General features: G+C 52.4%; 1 protein-coding gene across 1 annotated transcript in view; it reads left to right on the top strand.

Annotated features, from left to right (window-relative positions):
- Gpi (glucose-6-phosphate isomerase) overlaps positions 1-16,538 on the top strand; it is a 29,570-nt gene extending 13,032 nt beyond the window's left edge. Inside the window, exons 9-18 of the mRNA XM_059275063.1 lie at positions 2,087-2,140; positions 10,400-10,460; positions 10,811-10,854; positions 10,948-11,100; positions 12,084-12,213; positions 12,368-12,444; positions 14,576-14,704; positions 16,015-16,090; positions 16,201-16,267; positions 16,382-16,538. Of these exons, the coding sequence (XP_059131046.1) occupies positions 2,087-2,140; positions 10,400-10,460; positions 10,811-10,854; positions 10,948-11,100; positions 12,084-12,213; positions 12,368-12,444; positions 14,576-14,704; positions 16,015-16,090; positions 16,201-16,267; positions 16,382-16,517 (927 nt within the window). The 3' untranslated portion in view covers positions 16,518-16,538. The remainder of the gene's footprint in view (positions 1-2,086; positions 2,141-10,399; positions 10,461-10,810; positions 10,855-10,947; positions 11,101-12,083; positions 12,214-12,367; positions 12,445-14,575; positions 14,705-16,014; positions 16,091-16,200; positions 16,268-16,381) is intronic.
- Positions 16,539-18,441: the final 1,903 nt, after the last annotated feature.

An 18,441-nucleotide genomic window follows, 5' to 3' on the forward strand; every position in this document is an offset into this window, starting at 1 on the left:
CCTCGTGGGAGAGCCCAGTCCCCTGATTCAGGGCCTCATCATGGCTGGGTCGCTGGCATAGACGACTCCCTGAGAGCCAGCCGGCCTTTCCTGCTGCCTCCATTCAGTGTCTGGAATCCTGAGAACGGCATGGAGTCAGAGGGATCATGATGTCCCCACATCTCCCAGGCCAGAATGATGCACATGAGCACCCCCTGGCCCTCGGCACACTGTCACATGTCTCTCCCCATGTGGGATGTGCAGGATAGATCCTGCTTCTCACCAAAGCTGTTAGGCCTGGTAAATGAATGTGGTTTTGTGGTGGTGTGGTTTTTTGTTTTTGTTTTTTTATGTGTATGAATGTTTTCCATGTATGTATGCACTACATGCATGCCAGGGGCCCACAGAGATCAGAAAAGGCATTAGGTTTCTGGAACTGAAGTTAGGGATGGTTGTGAACCACCCTACTGGGAATTGAACCTGGGTCCTCTATGAGAATAAGTGCTCTTAACCAATGAGCCATCTCGCCAGCCCTGGATGTAATTTTTTTTTTTATTAATTTTTTATTGTTTTGCAGGTGTGTGTGTACATGATATGTATGTGTGGGCACACATGTTACAGTGGAGGTCAGAGGACAACCTTGTGGAGTGTCCTGCCTCCTTTATGTGGGTTCTTGGGATTAAACTCAGATCTCCAGGCTTACACAGCAAGTGCCTTTACCATGAGCCAGCCATCTTCCCTGGTTGGGAACTCTTGACAGGGCTTGACTGTATAGCCCTGACTGTCCTGGATGGCCTCAGACTCACAGAGCACCTCCTTCTGCTTCCTGGATTAAGGCATTTGCTCCATTGCCCAGTGTGGCTTTTTTTGGGGGGAAGGGGTGTCGGGTTTCAAGACAAGGTTTCTCTGTAGTTTTGGTGCCTATCCTGGAACTCACTCTGTAGACCAGGCTGGCCTAGAACTCACAGAGATCTGTCTGGCTCTGCCTCCCCAGTGCTGGGATTAAAGGCATGTGCCACTACCACCACCCAGCATGACTTTTTTTTTTTATGATTCATTTTATGTGTATGTGTGTATATTGTGTGTGTGTGTATTGTGTGTGTGTGTGTGTGTGTGTGTGTGTGTGTGTGATGGGGTGTGCATGTGCGTGCAAGAGGTAAGGATGCCTTCAAAGGCCGGAAGAGGGCTCTGGGTCCCCTGGAACAGGAGTTACAGTTGGTTATGAGCAGCCCGGTGTCTGTGAGGAGCCAAACTCGGGTCTGTGCTAGAGCAGTGTGTGGTCTTGGCCTTGTCTCTCCGGCGCCCCAGATGTGGCCTTTATTTCCAGTTAAGGATTATGTGAGGTGGTACTGATGGGATTAGAGCTCAGATCATGTCTGCCTGTCCACAGTTGGCTTGGTCTTGAGCCTGTATGAGGTAGGGGACACTCAGCCTGGCTCAGCAAGTCAGAGGTAAACTTGAACCCTGCCGTGTGGCGGTGCTGTGCAAGTCGGTGGTGGAGCTGGGAACCACGAACCATACCTAGGCCCTTCTGACCTCTTGCCACCCCTCCTCACTTCTACCTCTAATGCTGCCAAGAGGGTACAGGGCCAGCCGCATGTGTGAAGGCTGCTAATTAGCACCTTGTCTGCCTTCTGCCGGCAGAGCTATGTCCGTGGACATCTCCGAGGATAAGTATGGGGTGGTTGGCTTTGCCTGCCTGAGGGCCTAGACACCTGAGAACGAGACTGGTCTCTTTCGGGACCTCTCCGGTGGCATCATCTTCAAAGGGGGAAGGCTGGGTAGTGGTCCAGGCCTCGTTGCCTAGCCTGCAGAGTAGCCTCTGGGTTGGAGTTCCAGATGTTAAGGGCAGAATGTGGGGGATGGTTGTGTGGTGTCTGGTTCTTAGACACCAAGAGGAGGTGCCATAGGTGCAGGGTCCCTGGTGTGTTGGGGGTGAGCTGGCTGGGTGTCCAGTTCAGAGTGAGCAATCTGGGGTGTCACCCTCAACTCTGAGCCTGCTCCACCCTTCCCCACATGGGGTTGGGAAGAAGCGGGGCTCTCTGGCAGTACTTCTCCCCTCCTGCAGCTCCTGTTGTCTAACAGATGTTCCCTTTGTACTTTCCAGACCAAAGTGAAGGAGTTTGGAATCGACCCTCAAAACATGTTCGAGTTCTGGGATGTAAGTAAGGCACTTCCTGTGCTGTGTGCTGGGCGTGTCCTTAGCCGGGTCATGGCTGTTGAGCCAGCAGGAGGGGCCCATGAGGTCAGGTCAGCATCTACTGAGCACTTGCCGCATGTCTATCTCACTTTGGGAAAGGCAGAGAGGCCCTTAGGGAGGCTCTGTCTGTGGGAGAGCTCCCAGCTTACAGGAGAAGTGGCTCCCCTGGGTGCCTTCCAGCAGCACCCACTGTGAGGTAACCAGAGCCATCCCTGCCCTCTCCACTAGCTGAGGTGAGTTATTCTCAGGCCTGACCTTTCTCCAGGCTGCAGCCATGGTCTGTAAAGGCCAAAGGGCAGGGCAAGGCAGGTCCTGGGAAAGGACCCACAGGAGACTGCAGGAACAGCTGGGGCGGGTGCAGGGAGGAGGCGGTGGACCTGGAGTCGAGGCACACCAGGCCAGGGCAGCTTGCATAGCAAACCCCACTTCGAACGGGAGAGCCGCATGCAGGCCACCTGCTAGGACAGACGGACAGACTGTCCTGCGGACTCACCGGGATGCAGCCTTGACGAGGGGCTGGCCTTGCAGCTTGCTGGAGCCCAGCAGTGCTGGGACAAGAGGCCGTGAAGGCGTGGAGTGCAGGACTGCTGGGGTGTGTGCGCTCTGCGGGTGCAGCGGCCGTGGCCAGGCAGAGGTGCTCTCCAACACGTGTCTTGGGTACATCTGAGAAGGTGTCACGCCTCAGGGTGTCTCCCCACCAGCCATTGCACTGGAGCGCTTTTCTTGGTGACATCGTTGGCCACAGGGTAGCCTAGCTTTGAAAGCTCTAATATACCCTTTTCATTAAATTAAATGAAAAAATAAATAAAAAGTTTGTTTTTAGTGCCTAGGATACCACTGAGCTGCTCCCACCCCACATCCTACCACCACCCCCTTTTTTTTTTTTTTTTTTTTTAGATGGTTTCTCTGTGTAGTTTTGGTGCCTGTCCTAGAGCTCGCTTTGTAGCCCAGGCTGGCCTCGAACCCACAGAGATCTGCCTAGCTCTGCCTCCCGAGTGCTGGGATTAAAGGCGTGTGCCACCACTACCAGGCTGAATCAGGAGTTTTTCAATTAGTTATTTTTAGCCCAGGCTAACCCATAGCTCACTATGTAGCTCAGGCTGGCCTTGAATTTTTGATCCTCTAGCTTTGACCTCCCAAGTGCTTAGATTACAGGCATGTGCCACCACAGTTGGGCTAAGGACTTTTTTTTTTTACTCATCTCTCGAGGAGAATGAAGCTCCATGTCCCAAGCCATCCACTGTGTATGAGTTAATGCCTGTCTAGACGGGACCAGTTGTACATCGTCCTTGGCACACATCCTGTGGTTCAGATGAGGAACCCCGTTGGGAAACTGTGGCCTCTAACGAATGTTGCCTGCCTGATAAAAGAGGCGGGGCCTGTCCCCTTCCTCCTTAGGCTTCAGCACCTGAGCAAACGGTTTCACGGAAGGAGTGGGTGTCCCCTGTTTGCCATGAAGCCCAACACAGTGGGGCACTCATTGTAACTGGAGTGTACAGAAAATTGATAGATTGTGACAGGCAAAGGTCAGAGAGTGGCAGTTAGCTGCAGGGAACAGGGTCCAGGGCTGGCAGTGACGGCAGTGGAGACCTCGTGGATCAGGCCACGCGTACACGTAACCCTAACAGCATGAGGAGGAGGGATGTGGGTGGATACTGCGGAATGGAGATGATGTCTGAGGAGCAGGGATGCGTGAAGACTCTGGATTAGTCTCTCAGGTGAGATAACGAGCCAGCAGGTCAGGGTGCGGCACTGCCGGCAAGGCCAGTCCTCAGGTCGGGTCCAGTACAGGGTACGGGTGAGTGATGAGACTCAGCTGGGGTCTGCTGTGACATTGCCTAGCGTGTCTGGCATCTGGACCCGGCAGAGGTAAGCTAGTGGGCTGTAGAGTCTCTCGGGGTCCCAGCATCAGAGAACTCATTTTGACATCTGAGACTTGAGATTTGCAAGCCAATTCTCCTCAGGTTGTCTGGTGGAGTCCATAAGGTGTGTCTGTTGTCATGGCAGAGGTCTCAGGAGCTAGAGTCAGGTCTGAAAGGGAGTAAGGACAGGTACAGGTGCAATTAGAGGACGTGCCAGGACAAAGAAAGACACAAGGGCAGCTATGACATCAGCTAGGTATGGTGGCACATCTCTGTAATCCCAGGGGGCTGAGACAGGAGGATCACAAGTTCACGGCCAGCCTGAGCTATGTAGTGAGACCTTGTTTTTAAACAACCAAACAAGAATAGTTCTGATAATTGAGGTCTGAAGTCAGGGTCATGTGACCTTGGCCCAGCTGTGTAGGCAGAGGACCCAGATGTGCACATATCAGAGTCTCTGGCAGCTTCTGAGAAGTGAAGATTGGATAGCGGTTAGCTGATTGAAAGATGAGGTGAACCCAGGTTCTCAGCGGCCCGGCCAGCCCTTCCGAGGCATCACAGGCTGCTCTGTCATTGGGTGTGTGGGGTGGTGTGAGAAGAGCAGGAATAGACGGGGTACAAAAGGTGAGGCCTGGGGCAGGGGACCAGGTCAAGCACAGGTGGAAGTTTTCCCATCCCAGCAGCCACTTCCCCATAACCAGCTCAGTACTAATTACAAAGGCTCGGCCCGTAGCTCAGAGTTGTTACTGACTAGTAAGTTAAGTCTTACAACTTAACCCATTCCTGTTCATCTGTGCTGCCCCGAGGCTCGTGGCTTTTACCTCTGTCCCGTTTTGTGTGTCTGACTGGTTCTGCATCTGGCCGGCAACTCCTCTGACTCTGCCCTTCTTCCTCCCACTGTTCTCCTCGTCTGGCTCTCCTGTCCACTCTCCTCCTGCCCAGCTTTTGGCCAGTCAGCTTCTTTATTAAACCAGTCACAGTGACATAGTCACACAGTATAAAGGAATATTCCACAGCAGAGGACCTGTGTCTTCAGGGCGCAGTTGGAGAGACTCAAGAAAGATCAAGGTTTGGAGACCCAGTTCTTTGAGAGAATGTGCTACCTAAGGCCCGAGTCTAACACTGGCAGCAGAAGACTCTGAGATTGGCAGGTAGCATCGATTCAGGTGTGGGGTGGAGTCTATGAGATGTGGTCTCATGGCTGAGGTCTTAGGAGCCGGAATCGGACAAGAGTGTGTGACTGGTTTTCCTCTGGAGCCGGAGGAGCCAGGCTAGGCACATGTAGGTGGAACTGGCTTGGTCTAGTATGGACACTGAAACTAAAGGTGCAGGGGTGGGAGATACAGCTCCTTGGCAGGGTCCAGGTCCTTGGTTCAGCCCCCGGCATCACCGGAAATGGGAGGAAGGCAAGGGCAGGTGGAACTGAGTCTTGATTGAAACCAGGTCCGACCCTGTGATTTGGTGACATTGGGACAGTTTTGGTAGCGCGAAGGTAGGTGGTCTAGCATCTCCTAATCCATCCAGAAGGCATTGAAGCCGGGCCCTTACAGGTGTGTGCGGTAAGACTGGCAGAGGAAGTTGCTAAGGGTCAGGCTTGTATGCCCTGGTCTCCCAGGTAAGGTACAGAAGAGGCTGCTGAGGTCAGCCCCAGGCTGGGATCCCAAGTCTGCCGGTCTTGGCCAAGCACAATGGGAGTGATTTAGTCTGCCCAACCAGCAGAGGTGGGTTGATGTGAGACACTGCAGTTCGTCATTAAATCCTTCCTCGGGTCGGTCCAGTCGAGCAAAGCAGGCAGAGGCAATCTGTCAGGTGAGGCCTCAGAGGCAAAGAAGAATTGGATGTTTGAGTGCTGTCCGAGAAATGAAGTAAGACAAGATGGGTGGAGCACATGTCTGAGTGGGAAACTAAGGGGGTGTGGCATGCGTGGGTGTCTCTGGGTTACCCGGGTATGGTCACGCTTAGTACGTGAAACTTCACTCGGTAAGGTTGAGTGTGACCAGGCACAGGGATATGGAGGTCAGTCTTGGGTAAGGCCCGTGGAGTCTTTTCCTGGCACGAGGTTGAATCTTTGGGACTGCCAGTCTGGTGAGAGTGACATTAGCATGTGGGTAGACAGGGTTTGTCAGTGACGGTCTGCGAAGGCCTGGGGTCACAAAACTGGCATGTCACTGAGACCGAAGAAGTCATAGTCAGAGCCGGGAAAGAAAATGCATTAGGTCAGGTAGGTAGAGCTGGCCTCCTAGGAGTGTGAGGGTCAGGGTCGGGTAAGTGGACTTGATTCATTAGGAATTATATGAGGATTCAGTATCAGGTAGACAGACAGATGTGAGGCAAGGAATCAGGATCAGAACTGGCCAGTCGGGCATGGTCTAAAAAACCCAGAATCTCATATAGGTAAGTGGAGCTAGCCCGTCTGGTGTGTGGTCCAACAAGCCGAGATGTTTTGCTGACCTTCCATGTGTGGTCTGAAGAGCCATGGTCAACATCCTGATAGATTGCAGTGACTCACCAAGGAGAGTCAGAAGCCAGGGGGCATACTGTACCAATAGACAGAGCTAGACCAGGCTGGCCTCGAACTCACAGAGATCCACCTGCCTCTGCCTCCCCAGTGCTGGGATCAAAGGCATGCACCACCACGCCTGGCCTGTCAGATACAGTTTTGGAAGTGTGAGAATTAAAGGTGAATGCAGGTAGGTGGCCCTGGCTTATCAGTTGTGATTCTGGAGGGCCAGGGTCAGAGGCAGACAGTTGATCTGCCAGATATAGACCGAGGCCTGAGGAGTTGAACACTGGTAGGTAGAGCTGGCCCTTTCCAAAGCTGGATTCAGTCAGAGGTAGGAGTTATACCTGTGTCTTGGTGGAGAGCCCTGAAGATGTATGGTCCAGGCTTGCGTCTTGGTGGAGAGCCCTGAAGAAGTATGGTCCAGGCTTGAGTAGAGGCCATCCAGGTTTGAGAAGCTGGGGCCAGACTTATATAGAGATGACTGACCAGATATGCTCTGGAGGCAGGCTCAAGTACTTGTAGGTGGAGCTAACCAGGTGTGCTCTGACCCAAGGGTCCAGCACAGGTGGGTAAACCCGGCTTGGGAGGTGAGATCACGAGAGCCAAGGTCAAACTAAGAGGAAGGAAATGAGGGCCTGGAGAGATGGCTCAGAGATTAAGAGCACTGGCTGCTTTTCTAGAGGTCCTGAGTTCAATTCCCAGCGACCACATGGTGGCTCACAACCGTCTGTAATGAGTTCTGGTAGCCACGGATACATGCATAATAAATACATTTTTATAGAAAAGGAAGGAAATTTGTCCCACTACGTGCAGCCTAAGGAGCTGTCATCCAGCACAGGTGGGCAGGTTGGCCCAGCATGGCCTGAGTCAGAGCTGTTCCGCCGGGGGTCGTTTTGAGGGGCTTAAGAATGTGGGTAGGTAGGGTTGAGCTGTACACAGGCCTCAGTTAAAGGTAGGGTATCCCTGAGTCTTTGTGGAGGCGCCCTGGCTAAGCTCATGTGAGTTGGAGTGACCTCTCCAATTAGACACACAGCACTGGCCCATAAAATGGACCAGTGCTGTGGGTCTTCTAGGCTGTCTGCAAGCCCTAATTTAAATGTATGTAGATAGGGTCCTCTAAGCAAGGGCTTTGAAATCAGAGGTAGATATGCCTGGGGTCTGTCCGGAAGGAAGGGAGGGAGGGAGGGAGGGAGGGAGGGAGGAAGGGAGGGAGGGAAGGGAAGGGAAGGGAAGGGAAAAGAAAAGGGAAGGAAAAAGGGAAGGGAAAAGGAAAAGAAAGGAAAGGAAAGGAAACACCAACCAGTTACAGTAATGTGTGGGAGTCAGAGAGAGGAGGTGGGGGGGTGCACTAAGTCAGCGGTGCTACCTATCCTCAGTCAGGCCACACTTGGGGCTATTGCCGGGGCCTTGGCATCTGTAGCCAGGCCCAAGTGTTGTGGCCTTAGGCCTCACTTTCTCACTGTTGTCTGGTCTGTGTTGCCCTAGTACCAACGGTACGGTTATGAGGGCTCGGAGGTCAGACCCTGTTTGGCATTGCCAGGCTTCCTGAGAAGTGAAATCTGGCCTTGTTCCTCTCAGCTAAGGTCAGAAGCTAACCTTGTCAGTGTGAGGGCTGCTGACTGCCCAGTTCAGGTTCAAAACCTTGAGTCCACTAGGCAAGACCTGAGAGTCCATGTCTCTCCCGAGGGGGCCTGTGAGATGGTTGCGAAGCTCTTCCTAAACCTGGATCCTTCCAGATGAATCATTATGTCTTAGCCAGAGGGACCTTGGCTGTATTTCTGGGTCTTTGGACCTGTGTGAACCTCCTGTGTTGGCTTCCTCAACCCTCAGTCCGGGGTGTCGTCATTCAGGATAACCTCAGGTCCCCTGGGGGTTTCCTCTGTCTTCGTTTGTGCCTCGCTCTCAGACCGCAGTTTTGAGAGCTCCACGAAGCTTTGTCCCTCTCCCTTCCTCCTCCATCTTGTGGATTGTGCTGTGCTTCCTCCCAGCCTGTCTCCCCAGACTTCCAGAAAACACTTCCATCCAAACACCACAAGACATCTAATGTAGGTGTGGTCTTGCACCCCTCCTTTGCAGCTGGTGGGCTTCTAGTCCTGTGTCAGCCTGAGAGACTTGAGGAAGGAAGTTGCTCCTATCACTTCCTGTGAGTTTTAATTCTCCTGTAAAAGGCTACTTCCGCTACAGGACTTGTATACGCCTCTCTGGACGCCGGGTGCTGTTGCCTCAGATCCAGGCTCTGTTTGTAACTGGTCTCAGCACCTCTAGGTCTTTCCATGTTTGAAGAGGCAAAGTGGACATGGGAGGGAGGCTCTGTGCTTTTCTGTGTCTGAGGAGGCAGGGTAAGCATAGTTACATAGCTATGGATCTGTTGGTTCCTGAAGCGACAGAATGGGTGCAGGTCTGAGGCTCTGAGTCTGTCAGTGTGTGAGGAGACAGGGTAGGTGCAAGTGTCAGTCGCTGTGGGACCAAGGTACAGGTAGGACCAAGGCTCTGGGTGTGTCGGTGACCAAGAAGACATGGTAGGTACAGGCCCGAGATTCTGGATCAGTCAACATATGAGGAGATGGCCCGTAGAGGTATGAGCTCTGGTCTGTCAGTATCTGAGGAGATGGAAGTACAGGTGTGAGGTTTTGGGTCTGTTGGTGACCAAAGAGACAGGGTAAGTGTGAGAATGAGGCTCTGGGTCTGTCAGTAACAAAGGAGACTAGTAGATATAGGTGTAAATTAGTGGGTCTGTCCTTGATCAAGGAGGCAGGGTAGATATAGGAATGAGGCTCTGGTCTACCAATTCCTGAGGAGACAAGGTAGGCACAGGTATGAGGCTCTGGGTCTGTCAGTGCCTGAGAAGGCAGGGTAGGTGCAGGTATGAGGTTCTGGTCTACCAATTTCTGAGGAGATAAGGTAGGTGCAGGTATGAGGCTCTGGGTCTGCAGTGGCTGAGGAGACAGGGTAGGTGCAAGTGTGAGACTCTGGGTCTGCTAGTGCCTAAGAAGGCAAGGTAGGTGCAGGTATGAGGCTCTGGGTCTGCCAGTGGCTGAGGAGACAGGGTAGGCACAGGTATGAGGCTCTGGGTCTGCCAGTGGCTGAGGAGACAGGGTAGGCACAGGTATGAGGCTCTGGGTCTGCTAGTGCCTGAGAAGGCAGGGTAGGTGCAGGTATGAGACTCCAGTCTGCCAGTGGCTGAGGAGACAGGGTAGGCACAGATATGAGGCTCTGGGTCTGTCAGTGGCTGAGGAGACAGGGTAGGCACAGGTATGAGGCTCTGGGTCTGTCAGTGGCTGAGGAGACAGGGTAGGCACAGGTATGAGGTTTTGGGTCTGTCAGTGGCTGAGGTGATAGGGCCTGCGTCTGAACAGGTAAGTTCAGCACAGGTATGAGCTTTTGGACTGCCAGTATCTGAGGAGATGAGGCATGGCCCAGGTATGAGACACTCAATCTATCAGTGTGTCTGAGGCAGTAAGGTAGGCCCAGGTATGAGGGTCTATGTATGTCAACATCTGAGGAAGCAGGTTTAGCACAGATTGGGAGCCCTCAGTTAGCACTGAGAAAGCAGAGACTGGCACAGGTCCTGGTTCTGCCAACACTGAAGGTAAAGGCTGGCACAGGTGTGAGGCTGTCCGTCAGTGCTGAGGAGACGGGAGCTGACAGGTATGAGGCCAGCCATGGCGTCATCTTGAGTTGACTGGCTGTGTCTGCCTTGCATGGAGGGTCACTGCTGGCTCACTGGGCAGAGCTGGGTTGGGTCAAACCCTCCAAGCACCTGTGGACGCGTGGCTTTCTGGGCACAGGTGTGGCAGGAGGGAGGGGGGTTAGGGTGTGCCTGCCCTCCTTCAACGCCTTTTCCTTCTTTCCTAGTGGGTAGGTGGCCGCTACTCGCTGTGGTCAGCCATTGGACTTTCCATCGCTCTGCACGTGGGTGAGTCGCCTGCAGGAGGCAGTATCGCAGCACGAGGTTGAGGTTGCATCCCTGAATGCCTTGCTTGTCCCGCAGGCTTCCAGCCTCTCTCCTCCTACCTAGAAACGTTTATTCTTTTAGTTCTGGGATAAAGAACCTAGGGTAGTTTTTGTGCTCAGGGCCACCTCTGAAGAGCAAAACTTCCTGCAGGCCCCTCCTTATCCCGGGTCCCAGGTCCTGTCTTCTGGCTCCACATCCAAAAAAACTGACCCAACCCAACTGCCAGGAAGACACCGGGGGAGGGGGGGGGAAGAGGAGGCGGGCGAGGCGGGCAGAGGGTCACTTCTTTTGATGCTACTTTTATGTCACAGGTTTTGACCACTTCGAACAGCTGCTCTCCGGGGCTCACTGGATGGTGAGTGCTGAGTGGCCTGGGACATGTATGGGTCCTGTTCCCTCCTTCCTCTCCCTGACAGCTGCTCAGCCCCCACCCACCTTGTTTTTTTAGGACCAGCACTTCCGCAAGACCCCCCTGGATAAGAATGCCCCCGTCCTGCTGGCTCTACTGGGGATCTGGTATATCAACTGCTTTAAGTGCGAGACCCACGCCTTGCTGCCCTATGACCAGTACATGCACCGATTTGCTGCCTACTTCCAGCAGGTACCGGCTCCCGGGCCGTGCTTGGAAAGGTCTAGTGGCAGGTCCCAGTGTCTCCCCTTACCCTTGGCTATGGATATGGCACATCTTGGTAACCAAGACCTATTCCGTCCGTGTTATCAGCTGAATTTCACCACTGTGAGAGGTGCCCTCACCAGACTCATCCTGGATAGGTTGTGGGCATGTGTCTTCCTCTTTGGCTCTCATTTGTTGCTATTCTGGGTGATGGTGTGAGCTGGGACCCCCTGTGACCTATACTGTGGCCCATCTTGGGTACGTTGCTCACTTGGATATGTTAAATGACTAGAGAATTTACAGCTAACCTCTCTGCATTTGTAAGCAACATGCGGCAAAAATCAGCACTCTTATGAGCCTCTGACCCTGTGCCCCACCCTATTGTTTGGTCTGGGCACACCTGCCTACTCATAGTCTCCTCTCTCCCCTTTTCTTTTAATGTGTAATTTGTATGTATCTGTGACATGTATGCAAGGTGCCCATGGAGGCCAGAAGAGGTTTGATGGGATCCCTTGCAGCTAGAGTTACAGGTAGTTGTGAGCTACCTGATGTGGGTGCTGGGAATTGAAATTGGGTCCTCTGGAAGAGCAGGAAGCACTCTAAGGAACTACTAAACCTTCTCCCAAGTCCCTTCGTCATTATTCTTAAAGTGAACAAGATTTGAACCTTTCAATTTGCATGATTTTGAAAGATTTTTCTGGATCAAGAGAGCAGTGGGCCGTTTTCCTGGGTTACCTCAGGCCACCTATAGGAAGAACAAAGTTTATTTTTAAAGCAATCCTCTTCCTGCCTCCAGATCATATTCTCCTGATCATGGCCCTTATGGTAGTCTAAGCCAGAAAGCTCAGGAGCCTGAGGACCCACATTTATAGGCTCCCCACATGAAGCTGAGGCACCCCAGAAGGATCTGGGCACAGTTCTTAAAAAGGAAATCTTGTAGGTAAAGGGTTGAGTTTCTGTCCTCATTCCAGGGCGACATGGAGTCCAATGGGAAGTACATCACCAAGTCCGGTACCCGGGTGGACCACCAGACAGGCCCCATTGTGTGGGGAGAGCCAGGGACCAATGGCCAACATGCATTCTATCAGCTTATCCACCAAGGTCAGGCCCATCTGTCCTGGGCAAGGGGGTGTGGTGCCTGGCAGGATGAGGTTGGGACGGCTGGGACCTCCTTCTTAGGGCAGTGCCTTCTGTAGGCTGTGTGGGTACCTCTCTTGGGCCTGGGTTGTATGGGTGACCGCTGTGCACTCCACAGGCACCAAGATGATACCCTGTGATTTCCTCATCCCTGTCCAGACCCAGCACCCCATACGGAAAGGTCTGCATCACAAGGTAAGAAGGCTGTCTGGACCCTCCTGCAGCTCTGCCCTGCTCAGCAGTTAGCTTCGTTTCTCTTACTGCCACAGCAAATGACCACAGGTTTACTGCCTTGAGACACAACATGTCTGTTATCTCAGTTCCCGGGATCAGAAGCCCAGTGGCTGTCAGAGTTGGGTTCCTACCTCATAAAAGGTGTGTTAGCCTGGCCGGGCGGTGGTGGCACACGCCTTTAATCCCAGCACTCAGGAGGCAGAGGCAGGCGGATCTCTGTGAGTTCGAGGCCAGCCTGGGCTTCAGAGTGAGTTCCAGGACAGGCATCAAAAACTACACAGAGAAACCCTGTCTTGAAAAACCAAAACAAACCAAAACAAAAAAAGGTGTTAGCCTGTATTAGTTCTGTCTCTGCTACTGTGACAAGAGCTCTTAGCAAGAGCAAGCCTGGGGGGAGAAACAGTTATTCAGCTTACAGGTCACAGTCCATGATCGGAGGAAGCCAGGGCAAGAGCTTGAGGCAGAAACTATACCAGGCTTTTCCTTTTGGGCCACCAACCAGCTCCTAGATCATGACACAGACTTGTTATTAGTTTTGAAGGCTCGGTCTAGCTTAGGCACATTTCTGTGTAATCTGTTTCTCTTTGTCTGTCTTTTGCCTTGGGGCTGATTACCTTTCTTACTTCTCTGTATGTCTTACTGTCCCTGCTTCTCTCTGTCTGCCTGGCTCCTTGCCCCAGGCATGTCCCTCGTTCTCTCCTCCTCGTTCCTTCTCTCTCTAGATTTCTCCTCCTGTTTATTCTCTTTGCCTGCCAGCCCCACCTATCCTTTCTCCTGCCTAACTATTGGTCATTCAGCTCTTTATTAGACCAATCGGGTGCCCTAGGCAGGCAAGGTCAAACAGCAACACATCTTTACATAATTAAATGCAGCACAAACAAGTGTAATACATCCTTACATGTTAAACAAATGCAGCATAAACAAATGTATCACACCTTTACCCAGTTAAAGTAATATTCTGCAGCATAAACAGGTGTAACACATCTTTGCCTAGTTAAAGTAATATTCCACAACAAGAAGCCATGGATGAGTGCTGTTTGCTGACTTGTTCTCGGGCTCATGCTTAGCGAGTTTTCTTATACAGTCCAGGTCCACCTGCCTAGGGATGGTGCTGCCCACAGTGGGCTGGGCCTTCCTGCATCATTTAACAATGACGATCCCCCATAGGCCAATCTGATCTGGGCAGTCTCTCAATAGAAACTCGGTCCCAGATGACTTTAGGCTATGTCAAGTTGGTGGTTAAAGCCTAGGATACAGCCAGACTCCCAGGGGAATACTTGTTCATTCAGGCTTCTGGCAGAATCTACCTCCCTGTGGGAGGACCAGCAGTCTGGTCCTTACTGGCAGCTGAGTGTCTTTTTGTCTGTCATGTTGCAACAGGGTCACACAGTGCAACCCAGGCTGGCCTTAAATTTGGTAATCCTCTTTCCTCAGTCTCCTGACTCCTGAGTGTAGGGATTAGAGGCGTGTGTCACCACATCCCGGGCTATAATCTGTGATACAGCACTGTTGACGTACTACAACTAGACAAGGGGGGTGTTGATGCCTCACCCTCTTTTTGTTGTTGTTGTTGTATTACTATTATTATTATTTTTGGTTTTTCGAGACAGGGTTTCTCTGTGTAGCCCTGCCTGTCCTGGATCTCTCTGTGTGGACCAGGCTGGCCTCGAACTCTCAGAGATCCACCTGCCTCTGCCTCCCAAGTGCTGGGATTAAAGGCGTGCACCACCACTGCCCGGCTCTCTGAAAGTCTTAAAAGACAGTCATTAGCATGACACTTTGCCAAGTACTGGACATTCTGTTAGGAAGCTTGGCAGGGTGGTACACACCTGGTGATCACAGCTATCCAGGAAGCCGAGACAAGGCAGGAAGATCTGCCAGTTCAGGGCAGCCTGAGTAACTGTGTGAAAACCTGTCTCCGTTTTTAAGAGCTGTAGCTCAGCAGAGGGCACTTGGGTTCCGTCCCCAGTGAAGAAACATGAATAGCCGTGCTGTTACCCGTGCTCTTGTGCCGTCCTTCCTCACACACCTGAGAAGTACTGGGCAGGCTCTGGCGCTGCCTGCTGCTGTAACCGCATGTCTCTCTTGTCAGATCCTCCTGGCCAACTTCTTGGCCCAGACTGAGGCCCTGATGAAGGGGAAGTTACCTGAAGAGGCTAAGAAGGAGCTCCAGGCTGCAGGAAAGAGCCCGGAGGACCTGGAGAAGCTCCTGCCACACAAGGTCAGCCTTGCTCGTGAACTTCAGCTTTATGGTGACGTGTAGGAGCTAGAGGGATGACCCTGACGGGGTCAGGGTAGGGGCTCATGGTATGACTTGCTTGTCCCACACAGTAGGAGGGTCTGTTTCTCTGGATTTAAGTGTCCCAGCCTCTGGGGAGAGTACCTTTCCTCTCCAAAAGGTTCCCCTACCCCCCTACCCCCGGACACAATGTATGTTGGCAATATTCTTTCTCTTCCCGCAACTCCCACTCAACTTCATATTCTCTCTCTCTCTCTCTCTCTCTCTCTCTTTGTTTTTTTTAAGACAAGTTTCTCTGTTTAGTTCTTGCTGTCCTGGAACTCACTTTGTAGACCAGGCTGGCCTCGAACTTAGAGATCTGCCTGCCTCTGCCTCCCGAGTTCTGAGATTAAACACATGCACTTAAAAGAAAGAAAAAAGCTGTGGTGGTGTACACCTTTAATCCCAGCACTCAGGAGGCAGAGCCAGGCGGATCTCTGTGAGTTCGAGGCCAGCCTGGTCTACAGAGTGAGATCCAGGACAGGCACCAAAACTACACAGAGAAACCCTGTCTCGAAAAAAACAAAAGAAAGAAGGAAGGAAGGAAGGAAGGAAGGAAGGAAGGAAGGAAGGAAGGAAGGAAGGAAGGAAGAAGAAAGGCCAAAAATAAAGCATAAGAAGCAAATGAGCAGGAAACCCCGGAGCCCGTTCTGATTGGCCAGCTCTGGCGTGCGTCCTGCCCTGGAGTGTAGTTCACAGACCTGGTGTCGCCCTGCTGAGGAGAACTGCTCTCTCCCCGTCCCCGCAGCCAGTATTTGCCAATAGCGTTTTGATGAGAGGTGGGACTTGGTGTCTACTCCTCCTCCGCCATGGGATTTTATCAGATTTGGACTTGTGCATCATGTTGTCATAGTCTATGTGAGTTGCTTTTTTTTTTTCTTTTCTTTTTTTTTGGAGACAGGGTTTCTCTCTGTAGTTCTGGCTGTCCTGAAACTCACCCTGTAAACCAGGGACCAGGTTGTCCTCGAACTCAGAGATCTACCGGCCTCTGCCTCCCAAGTGCTGGGATTAAAGGCTTGCGCCACCAACACCCAGCTTAGTCTATGAGTTTCTAAGTGCAGCCCTGTTGTGTCTGGAAGATACTGTTTCCCTGAAGTCATCCACCACCTTGGCTCTTAGAGTCTTTCCAACTCCTCTTCTGTGGAGATCCCTGAGCCTTGGGGATGGGTGTGTAGAGACACCCCATTTAGGACTGAGTGCTCTGGAAATCTCTCACTCTGCACCTCATGGAGGACGTTTCTTGTTTCCTGCAGGTCTTCGAAGGAAATCGCCCAACCAACTCTATTGTGTTCACCAAGCTCACACCATTCATTCTGGGAGCCTTGATTGGTGAGTGGGGAAGAGGGACTGCCAGGCTTGGCATCAGTTGGATGGGAGGGAGAGAGGGAGGAAGGCAGGCCGGCCAGCCTGATGGATACCATCTGCTCCTTCCTCTACAGCCATGTATGAACACAAGATCTTCGTTCAGGGCATCATCTGGGACATCAACAGCTTCGACCAATGGGGGTGAGTGCTGAGGAAGGTCTGTTGTGCCTTCCCGCTGGCTCTGGAACCCGCTGGCTCTGGAACCCGCTGGCTCTGGAACCCGGCTCACTCTCCTCTTCCACCCCTCCCTGGCAGAGTGGAGCTGGGGAAGCAGCTGGCCAAGAAGATCGAGCCCGAGCTGGAGGGCAGCTCCGCCGTGACCTCCCACGATTCCTCCACTAACGGCCTCATCAGCTTCATCAAGCAGCAGCGGGACGTCAAAATAGAATAAACTCAGCCGCAGCCCTCTTGACTGGTCCTTGTCCCTCTCCATCCTGTGCGCTGCATGGTCCTGCCCCTCCCTGCCCACAGCACTCCTCCGGTCGTGGGCTCGGACTTGAAGGCTTTGGGGAGAATTACCGTGGGAAGCCCTCCACCCACTCTGCACCCTCCCTGTAGAATCGGGCTGAAGTGCTTTGATACATCTGATCGTTCTGACCAATATTCACATCCCAGCTAGAATAAAGATGCCGTAGAGGAGGCATGGGCTCAGCCTCTTAGTTTCCTGGGGTGGGGCTTTATCTGTCAGCTGTGGGTGACCCTGCTGTGCCCTGGTTGGCGATTGAGTCAGTGGTGAGCAGGTCTGCAGTGGAGGGTTGTTCTGTGGGACAGGGATCAGTCAGGAGGGCACCTTGGTGTCCAGTCTTGACCTCACCTTCCACTCCTCACCTTGAAGACATGGGAAAACTTTCTGTTCACTGGCTAGGTTTTTGTCTGCTTATTGTTTTGGTGTCAAAACCTAGGGATGAACTTTTTAAATTATGTATCCATTTATTTAGTGTGTGGGTGTGTGGGCATGTGTGTCAGTCAGAGGACAGCTTCTGGAAGTTCTCGACTTCCGGCGTGTCAGTTCTGGGGATCGAACTCAGGTTGTGAGGCAAGTACCTTTATTCACCGAACCATCTCACCAGATCCAACTTTTTTTAAAAAATGTGTGTGTTTGTGTCTTTTGTTTTGTTTTGTTTTTTCCGAGACAGGGTTTCTCCGTGTAGCTTTGTGCCTTTTCTGGAACTCTCTTTGGAGACCAGGCTGGCCGCGAACTCACAGAGATCCCCCTGGCTCTGCCTCCTGAGTGCTGGGATTAAAGGCGTGCGCCACCACTGCCCGGCATGTTTGTGTCTTTATGAGTGCTGGTGCTGATGGAGGCCGGGACAGAGAGGGCATCAGGCCCCCCTGGAAATGCAGTTACAGGTGGTTGGTTGTGAGCCACCCAGATGGAGTGCTGAGAACAGAACTCAGGCCTCTGCAAGAACAGCAAGTACTCTTGACTGCTCAGCCATCTCTTAAAGCCCTCAGAAGACAGTTTTAGCTGGGCATCGTGACTGTCACCTTAGACCTCCACGCACGTCCTGGCCGTCGGGGTCTGCGGTGTGAATTGAGTGACAGTCAGATAGCTGTACTTTCCTCCTTGTTCATTGTGGGCCACTGAATAAGAACACTTGGCACACAAGCCTGGTCACCCGAATTCAGTCCATGGAACCCATATAAAGGTGGAAGGAGTGAACCAACCCCAGAGTTGTCCTCTGACCCCTCCATGTGCTGGCATGCACCTGCCCTCCACCCCACCCCCCACACCCAATAATGAAATGTAAATGGTACCACAACTTATTTGAAGCTAGCCTGAGCAGAGAAGCAAATTCCAGGTTTGTCTGGCTACACAGTGGAAACCTGTCTCCAAAAAAAAAGGGGGTGATAGGTAGCAGGGTCTCAGATGTAGCTCAGTGGCAGAGCGTGCTCAAGGCTTGGGTTCAGTCTATCATGTGCACACACAGGCATGACTTGAATAAGGTAAGCAGATATTGGAGGTTCAGGGGAGGCCAGCCACTGCTGGAGGATGTCTTGCTGGTATGGTTTGGATTTAAAGGTGCGGGTATTAAAGGATTGTGTCCAGCAGGTGGTGCTATTGGAAAGTGGTAGAAGAGATTTTTGCTGCTAACTTCTTTCTCTGCATCCTGGCTGCCACCTTTTTTTGGAGATGAACAGTCTTCTCTGACATTCTCACACTGCCATCCTGTCCTCAAAGCAGTGAAACCCAGATGTGCTATTTGGCTTATACTTTCGGGTCACAATCCATCATGGAGGGAAATCCTAGTAGGAACCATAGAGGAACTGCTTGCTGGCCTGCTCCATCCCACAATGGGCCGGGCCCTCCTGCG

Source organism: Peromyscus eremicus, chromosome 1, assembly GCF_949786415.1.
Source record: "Peromyscus eremicus chromosome 1, PerEre_H2_v1, whole genome shotgun sequence".
Taxonomy (NCBI): Eukaryota; Metazoa; Chordata; class Mammalia; order Rodentia; family Cricetidae; genus Peromyscus; species Peromyscus eremicus.